Here is a 10072-nt window from a genome sequence, read left to right on the forward strand (position 1 = left end):
TAGGTAGGTGGCCTGTTTGTCGTTTCCAACTCCAGCGTGGAAATTGTGAAGGTGATTTTAATTATAACGGTATTGGTGCGATGTAATTAAAAATATATATCTACAAATGTATAATAAAAAATTTAATGTGTAAAAATTAATTCGAAAAATAACGCAAATTAAAATTTAGGATAAAACGAAAAAGTAAAGCACAGTGCAATTGCGCGAGGGGCAAAACAGCGTAAAGTGCAATTAAGTGACGAATGCGAAGCTGAAAACAAAGTGAAAATTCCAATAAGAAAAAGAGAATAAGGAAATAAATCAACAAAAATAAAAATCTGTTAAAATAATAATACATAGTTAAAAGTAAAAAAGTTGAGAAGTGTTTTCGAAAAATGTGAAATTGTCTCATTCTTTGTGCTATTAAACAGCAAAAGCTCCAAAGTGAAAAGCAAAGTAAGCAAAGGCTTGCAATTATTATTACCTACTATAAGTTAATAATTCCAAGCAGGCAGCGTCGGGCGTGACGTCTCTGTCGCCTCTGCAGCAGTGCCAAAATGTGGATATCATCCAACAACAAATACGGCGTTGGTAAGTACTGCGAACGCGCCCAAAAGCCGACTACTCCCATACATTCATACCCTGCAGGGAAAGCTACTCGTTGTGAACTAAATTCTACCAGTTTGCCCATGATAGCGACTGGCGATGTCCTACGAGATGTCAGTTGTCAGACTATGCATCAGCGTCCACTAACATAAATACTAGTAACATCATACCAGTTGGTTAGATAATCCGCCAATTCATAAAGCATAAGTATGCCATTTTGCTCGCTCGCGCTCCAAGAGTGGCAATGGCCGACAGAGCAAAGTACTGGTGTGGCATTCCTGAGGTCCATGGTTCAAGTCCTAGCGCGGGGGAAATTTTTTTATTAAGGTTTTTGATGTAATTTTTAAATTTAATTTAAAAACAATTTTGTTTTATAAATTTATTTTTATTTTATTTTTTTATTAAGGATATTTGTTATAATTTTTAAATTTAATTAAATTATTTTTTTTTTTATTAATTTATTTGTTTTATGATACAAGTATTCTTACCATACGTACATATGTTTTTTTGCAATCAAATTAGATCTCAAATATGTAATTATATTCACTTACATTGATTTAACGTGAAAAATTGTTACCACCTCCAAGTGGACTCGAACCAGCGATCTCAGAAGCAGAACCGATAGTCTACACGCGACGACACAGCCGACATTTGTAAGAAACGGAATTAATTGCGTTTTAGTTTTAACTTTGACGATTCAAAGGCAGATTTCGCTGAACGCTTAAGTTCTTCGAAATTGTCGAACGCCACCTACATTGCTTTAGCACATACTAGTTAATGAACTAGTATTTTTACTGACTGGTTTGGCTTTTCACTGCAGGGTATGTACATAAATATACCGACTCTGGGTGGCCACTGTCAACCCCCAGTTGCGCAGGTGGTGGCAATGATATAGATGGCTGCCGGTGCTAAACAACCACCCGCATACTATATACGCTACTCATCAGTTTTTTGTATGTATCGGACTTGGTACGTACATATAGCACACCTTAATTCATACATATCTAGGAAGTATACATACATAAGTACATATATAGTATGTGAATGCATCTGTAGTGGAAATGTTTTTGTGCGGTAACATGCGGATTTTCTTATGAATCACGTTTGCTTTCCTCGAATCTGTGACGCTGAATTCTGATGAGGCGTTCGTCATTGCAGCCACAGCCACGGCCCCGGAAAATCGTTCACTCATCAGCTACGCCGTTTCCGCCTTTTGTTTCTCTTTGCTTTAATGTTTTGTTTTATTTTTCTTTGTTTCTCTGCTCTAGCGTATTTTGCTTTGCATGGACGCACTTTTTTACTCATTTCTTTGCATAAATTTGTTTTTGTGATATTTGCTGCGCTTGGAGCAAGTGTGGAAAAGAAAACATCTCTCAGGTGTTATTCTCTTTCAGGATCACCCTTGAAAAAATTTAAGAAATGATACGGTGTAACAAAATCAAGAAAATTACACCAATGTTAACAAAGTACAGCTAATTCCCAAAACCGCTTCATTACAACAACACCAGGAGCAGTGTATTTGTATATGCAGGTACATACATATGTACATATGTACATTAGACTCCATCACTTAAAAAGTTGCGGGTTTTCCGCCGAGACTAGATACACAAATTTATTACATCTGAAGACTTGACCAAAATATTTCGAAAAAATATTAGATAGGTTTTACGTGAGCTGGACCGATTTGAAAATACCTCCGAAATTTGAGATTTTTTTTAATAAAAATAGTTTTATAAAGAATTTTTTGAAAAAAATCCCCTTAGATGACAAAACAGTTTAAGCTTCAAAAACCTGCATGAAAATATTATTATTAATACTTACTTATGCGGTGTTAGTGGAAAGATATTTTCTCACCCTTTTTCTTTCTGTGCAAAGAAATTCATTCGCGTCCCACTTTTTTAATTAATTAATTTTTTTTTTAATACCAACACATCTTTATTGAACTTGAAGGAGTATAATTTCATTCATCTTACCCTTCTTTTTATACTTTGAATCAGTTTATTTGCAAAGAGGAAGGGAGCAAAATACATACCCTTCCAATGATACCTCATAAGTCTTTATCGATAAAGTTGTGGTTGAGTTATTCAGGTTTTCAAAAATCTCATTGTTATGATTCCGTTGAATTTTGTTTTTAATATTTTAATATTTTTATGGAAACTTTTTAAGCTTAAACTGTTTTGTCATCTGAGGTAATTTTTTTCAAAAGATTCTTTAAAAAAAAAAACTATTTTTATTCATAAAAAACTCAATTTTTGGAGATATTTTGAAATCGGTCCAGCTCGCGTAAATCTTAGTATTTTTTCGAAATATTTTTTGGTGCAAGTCTTAAAAAATAATAGATTGGTTTCATAAACCTGGCTCTTTCATAATAACGGGATTGATTTCATAAATCTGCATGCCAAGTTCCACGGTGCCACGCCCCCTTTTAAAATAGCCGTCATTTTTTCCATAAGCTTGAGATTAACTTCATATACATATGTATGTATGTATTTCCATTCCCCCTTTTCCAATAACCCCCATTTTTTTCCATGACTATGGGATTAACTTTATATATAGGGTGATCCATCTATACCTATTTTTTAAATCAAAACAAAACACTTAAGAAAGAACTGGACGTCATAGTCTTCATTTATACCTAGAAGAACTTTAACGTTTGAAAAAAATTATTTTAAAAAAGTAAACGTCATAGAATGTTCTTACAGCTGATAATAAATATGTAAATTAAAAAGGTCTAGATAGATCACCCGTTATATGTATGCATTTACAAAGACTTTTTTTACCATCGTTTTCTGCTCGTATTTTTTTACTTCATTGTTTTCCCTGCGAAGCAGGAATCGGATCCATTGTAATGTTTGCAGAATTCTCATTAAGTGGCTACTTAAGAATGTGCTAATTGATAAAATTATATGATTGCGTACCTATATATTGTATGTATGTATATGTATGTACATATTTCATATGAATAACTGCGTAGATATGCACTTGAATTTAAATATTTAGTAGCAGGGCCATTTTTTATATTCATGTGTATATACATACAGATGCGATCAATGAATTAACACCGAAATTAAAAAGGATATATGTATGTAGTTTGCAACTTATGTATGTTTATTTTTTTTTTGTTTTTAGTAATAGTTTTCATTGAAAATATAATTTAATCTATTACCACGTTTATACCTACGGAAGAAGCGCATTAAAAAAACCGATTTGGCTTATTATAGATATTTGTTTACTAATTAAAAATTATAAAGAAAATCAGCCGATTCTTCTGTGTTGCAAAGACCAGGTGGAGAAGGACTTAGTTTCACTTGGCACATCCATCCGCCAGTAAAGAAGAAGAAGAAAACATTCACGAATTAAAAAAAAAAATTGTCAGACTTCAAACAATTGTCATCAATATTTCAAAAATGTCAATTAGAATCTTTGGATATACAGTATGCGGGTATGCAATTTTGTAGCCCATTCAGTTTCAGTCTGATAAAGTGCAAGTTTCAAGTTGCTAAAAATTACCGAATTTGCGATTTTTTTTTTTAATTTAAAAACACCGTCAACAGAAACAATTGCGAAAAATCAACGGTAATTTCTAGCGACTTCAAACTTGCACTTTATTAAAGATTCTGATTACAAATCCGAAATAATTCCAGAAATTCTGAATAAAAACTGTGAGATTATGATGGAAATTTTAAGATTTTTTTTTATTATTACAAATCCCAGCCAGCAAAATATCCGGATACGTATCCGAAAATGGAAACGATTTCGTATTAAAATATGATATTGCATCCGTTTTCCGATTCGTTTTTCAGATCCATTCTCCCACTAAAGTGTTCATCCGAAATTGGGGAAAAAATTGTTGCAACTTTTTTTTCTTTGTAAATTTGCTTGCATCTCGAAGCATTGCTCCATTCCAGTAATCAACGTTTGTGCCGCTGAGTTGGGTGAACGTTCCAAAAGCTGCCATTCAGTCGCTTGTTTTGTATGGAAAAAGTTTTCACATGCAAATAGATTTTAAAAATTTAGAATATTTTAGAGACCAAGTACTTTAATTGATAAAAAAAAAAAATCAAAGCAGCTTCTCTACTGATACTACTTACCTGTTCGATATGCCTTGGTACTGTACGATTTTGACTTACACTGTATAAGTATAAACATTGGAATTGAGTAAATTGAATGCCTAGTTTGCCAATTTTAAGTTTATTTTCATAATTTTAGTCACTTTTACACCCCTGCGTCGTTTAGAACACTCTGTTGAAAAGAAGAAAATTTTCACGTTTAAGTATGCACAATGCTTCCAATGCATAAAACATTGCAGTTGATTTTATATATTTTGCTTTAAATATATTTGCAATAAAATTAAGTTTTATGTTTCTACATGAAAACTCAAATTTGGACGAAACAAAATAACTACATATTAAACCGGCTGATTGTCAACGCACGCAAAAAGATGGGAGTCGGCTATCTTTTTGCTTTGCGCTGCAGCTTGAACGATCTATGTGCATTTTCATACAATTCATCTTATGTGTCAAAGCGAATCTGTCACGCAAAGCTAAGCAAAAGTCTTATGTGGCATCAGCTTTAGATCCATAATATAATTTTGAATACCTCAGCGATGGAAGTATTCTATTTGACTATGAGTATCTGTTAGATATTTTATTTTTTATTGATTCGAATCTAAAATAGGCGAAGACAGTAAACTACTGACACATGTTAATAAACACTATTATAAAGAGAACAAAACACTTTTATAAAAAAGTAAAAAAATTAGTCAGTACTAAAAAATCCCGCTTTCTTAAAATTATTGAAGTACCGAAACATATAGTCGATTCTAAAAGGTACTCGATACTTTCTCCATCACTAATAATGATACTTACTATGTACATACATATATATGAATATAAATGTATGTGACAATTGATTATCACTTGCTTTAATTGTTGACAAATTATAGTTGCATGTCAGGAAATTGATAACAAAATGCCGTAAGAGTAAATGATTAAGTCGTTTATTTTTATTTTTTTGCAAGAGATGAGCGAAGCCTCTTATCAACAAATTAAAGGGTATCATTTAAAATTAGCGCGTAAAATCGCTACTACAACCAATTGCTCTTGGCCCGATTCGAATAAGAAAATTTCTGGAAAATGTTCAAAGTGCCAATGAAAAAACCTCTCATAATCTTATATATTTTTCTTCCTTAGCATTATTGATGTTTCCAGTTAAGTAATATTAGATCCATTCAATAACCTTTCCAGTAAGTACTTCCAGTAAGTATTAAATGCATTTCCAGTAAAAACTTGTTACAATTCCTAAAAATTTTCTGATATTGAGTGGACCGACAGTATGGTCTAGTGTTACACTACAACAACAATAGGATTTTTATTGAGCCTAAAAGTTTGTTATAGTTGAAGCCATTTGTACAACAACTTTATCGCAACAGCTATGTTTGATTTTTAATTTTTTTTTTACACACGGAAGAAAATTTCCGTTCTTCTTAGAAAAAAGGGAGGTAAAGATACATGTGTAACTAAAGAATCTTATTATACTATTTTCTGATATGTTTTTTGAGGTGGCAAACACTTACTAGCTGAATTATTGATAATTTTATGTTAAAGAGCAAATCTCTAAAGAGTAGACATCGGAATCTATGAAATTCGTGTATGCAGAAAATATAAAAAAATATGCACAAAAAAAAAAACAAAAAATATGCCAATCAGTAGTTATGGTAACAGGGTTTTGTAGTAAATCAGAGAAAGTTTCTGCAGAATCATTTGCTGTACTAATTTGCCAACTGCTAAAAAGACGTAAGCTAATTTTTTTTTCAAAATTTTCTTTTGATGCAGAAATGTGAATGTTTTGCATTCCTAGGGTTTTTTAGATAGGCAGCATCACCGATAATATTCGTATAAGGTTGCCACCTATTCGAAATTAGTTAGAAATTAAATTAGATACCATAATATGGCTGTCAAAGAGAACATATTTTAAATAGCGATATATTCTAGAAATATTTTCGAAAAGCATCTATTTATGATGTTTTTTTTTAGAAAATCAAGATACAATATAACTATTTATAAATAGTAAAAGCATGCTCTTAAACAATGCTTTTCTTATAAGTTTTATCCTTTAGGATATTCGTATATTCCAAAATAACTTAATACGAATATCATATTAATCCAGAACTGTTTTCGTGCCAGATTGCCACGTTTTTTAATACAAATTTATATTGTATTTATTTCAATGCGCTTTTTTTGTATGGTATGCAAGTATACGCAGTACAATACACTCAAAATGTGTACTCTTATTCCGGCGAATTTCTTAATAATTCTAATTTTAATTTTTCTAATTTTTCATGTTAAATATTTTGTTTATCTTTTAGATTAAAAAAAAAAGACTTTTCATTGTTTCCAAAATATTTTTTTATAGAAATCTGAGGAACTCTGAGGAATATTATATTTTCAAAGTATTTTTTCATTTTCTTTAACTGAATACTGAGATACTTATTAGGCTAAGAGATATTGGATTAGATCTAAGTCTTAAAATAAATATACGCAAGTAAAAAATGTCCAAATGATCGTTATTTGATATCCAAACCTTGAAAACTTATAGTGCAAGGTTTATATCCAGGTTAGAATGCGAAGAGAGTTGCCACCTTTTAAAAATATAAATTCAATGATATGGCTATCGATTGAAATGGTTTTGAAAATGCTTTTTTTTTAAACTACACGTAGAAGGGTTGCCACGAGTTCGCAAAATCAAGTTCAACTTGCATTAAGTGAATTAGGTTATTCAAATACATTTGCATCACAATATCGGTCAGATGAAAGAGGATTGCGAAGGATTTCATTTGAAAATATTTGCTACCCGGCTGATCAGAGTCTCATTTCACGGATGAGCCCTCAACATAACGTAAAGCTCTGGTAATAAAGGGCCTTAGCTTAAGAATGACGAAAAATTGTCACTGGCTCTCCTACTATTACTAGTTAGTTGTTCAAGTTTTGGAGCAACAAAAATTTTAGTCCTGCTCATGGACAAGCTACTGCATTGTGTAAGTTCTTTGCTTGTTGATTAAACTTGACAATGAAGTTTGTATTAAAATTCAGCTGTGCGTATGTAAACTCAGCCTGCAGTAACTTTGAAATACATATTACTTACTATACATTTGTGAAAGCCACTGCAAAAAGTCCAGCGGCAATTCAAAAAAATTGCTAAAAGCGTTTCCAAAATTTAATTGCTGTTCAACAATGAAATTAAATTAGTCTGTAAAGACAACAAAAAGAGTTAGGTCTTCGAAACCACAAGTTAAGTAACTATAAAAGCAAACTATGCTGTAGTTCTACAATTTAAGCATGTGTGCAAAAATATTTACATGCCTACAAACATACAAAAAATATTTGCAAACATACATACATCCATATGCATCTATATACATCTACATATGCACATATGTATGTACATTAGACCGTACCAGAAAAAAAAGTTCGTCGGACACCTCTGAGCTATTTTTCGCCATTTCCTCGGCATTTACATACAATCGGATCTTAAAGATATCATACTTTCGATGTTTTTGTCTCAAGGAGAAATATTTTTTATTCCACAGTTTATTGACCTCAAGTACCCCGTTCTAGTACTTACCCACCAGATCGCAGTTCCTACCACCATAATATCAATAAATTAAAGCTCGGCAAAACTTATTAAACTTTTAGTTTACATTTACATGGCAGAGAAAGCGAAAAAAAACAAAACGGTTATTTCTAAATTATTTAGTAATAAGTTGTTATAAATCTATTAAACCATATGGAAAATATGTCAAAACACTATACTCCTTACCAGGGAACGGATTTTATGGAAATTGCGTTTTTTCTGCTAAAGAGATGGAGTACATATATTTGATTAAGAATGTGATTGAATATGGTTCGTAAAATATCATTAAGTTCATATATTCGAAGAAGTAAAATCTTTTTCATAAGCTGAAACATGCAAACGATAATTTAAATAGACTTTTAATCTTAAACTTTCACTTCGAATTTAAAGCGAGCGACGGTGGAATCACCCTGGTAAGGTAACATTTTGATTATTCCAGTATGATTATTAAATTTAAAAATTAGTAATTATTGCCGAATGTAGGTGTCACCGCTCAGTTCGGCACATACAGCATTGGCCATATCTTTAACAACCCCATTTCAAAGTGATATTGTTTGCTACTTTTGTTTAATTATTAATTTTTAAGAATTTTCAATTGAAACAAAAACTCATATAAACCCAAGTTTTGTAAATGGCTTCAAACTTTTTTTTGTCGCATTTACTTCCATATAACGAATAAACACAATTTATTTTTATATGGAAGAAACCCGCAACACCTTCGGCGAAAAAAATTCAAAAAAATCAACGGTAATTTTTAGCCAATTGAAATTTGCACATTGTTAGACTAAAATTGAATGGGCTATAAAACTGTGTACTCAAATAAATTCTAACACTTCTAAGAAAAAAATTTGAAATTTGGGTGAAAATTTGTCGAATTCCCTTGTAATTTTCCATAAAGTTTTAAACTTCTGGGGTATATGGGTTTATTTAGAGAACGAACTGTATTTCAGTGGAAAATTCTCAAAAATAAATAAATAAACATGAATGGCAAACAATATAACTTTGAAATTGGGGTGCTATTGTATTGGCCAATACCGTACATTGCTTTAGAAATTTTCTTGCAAAAATAACTTAGGCTCTGGTGTATGGCGATTTTTTTTGTTTGCTTATAAGCTGGTACGGTCTAATGTATGTGTATATGGGTGTAGGTATGAAGACACATTTTTTCAATCTGTTGACACATGTGTTTGAAATTTCTCTTTCATCATTCTTAGCATTTTGTTTTGATAGACGATTTCTACAATTTCGTTGTTGTGCGCTATACTCCCTTTTAAGCTATCTATTTTCACTCAATTTAACAACAGAAGCTGGGCATCTGTCTACCGATTATTATGTAGACACTTAGCCAACAGATACTAAGTACAAACATTCATACTGACAAGCATACCATACATACATATCATCGTTTAAAGTACAAAACCGCGTAATTGACATTTGCTGCCAAAAATTGGATTTGCTCACACAAGCTCTTGGCTCAATCCTTATCCATTTGTCGTGAAGTATACCAGCCAGAAATTTGATTTGCTATATACAAAAGAGAACCATTTTCGAATATGAGTGTTTTNCAGTTGCAATGAAAAAATGGTTAAATAAATAATTGGGTATTATTATTGGGAATCTCCTGCAGATAAACAGAGTTTTCTGGTAAAAAATATGGACTTTTAACTATTCTCTAGCATTTCTACGAAGTTCTTTTTCGCCATATAAGATGCATGGAAAACTTTGGGCGCTTTGTGCAACCTCTAAATGTTTTTTGATTTCGAAATAAAAAAATAAGGGTATATTTTTTCGGTATAGAACAATCCAAAGGGTGAGAGCATAGAAATTCCGACTTTGCTTTTTCACAGGCATGTTT

The 10072-nt window shown here is 31.7% G+C and overlaps 1 protein-coding gene across 1 annotated transcript in view; it reads left to right on the plus strand.

Annotated features, from left to right (window-relative positions):
- Positions 1-6: 6 nt before the first annotated feature.
- The window catches only part of LOC108367420 (dedicator of cytokinesis protein 3-like), a 61190-nt gene continuing 51124 nt past the window's right edge, over positions 7-10072 (plus strand). Inside the window, 1 exon segment of the mRNA XM_017622026.1 lies at positions 7-570. Coding sequence (XP_017477515.1) covers positions 537-570 — 34 coding nt within the window. The 5' untranslated portion in view covers positions 7-536.

This window comes from Rhagoletis zephyria, unplaced genomic scaffold (genome assembly GCF_001687245.7).
Source record: "Rhagoletis zephyria isolate East Lansing unplaced genomic scaffold, Rhagoletis_zephyria_1.1 Rzeph_scaffold_02675, whole genome shotgun sequence".
Taxonomy (NCBI): Eukaryota; Metazoa; Arthropoda; class Insecta; order Diptera; family Tephritidae; genus Rhagoletis; species Rhagoletis zephyria.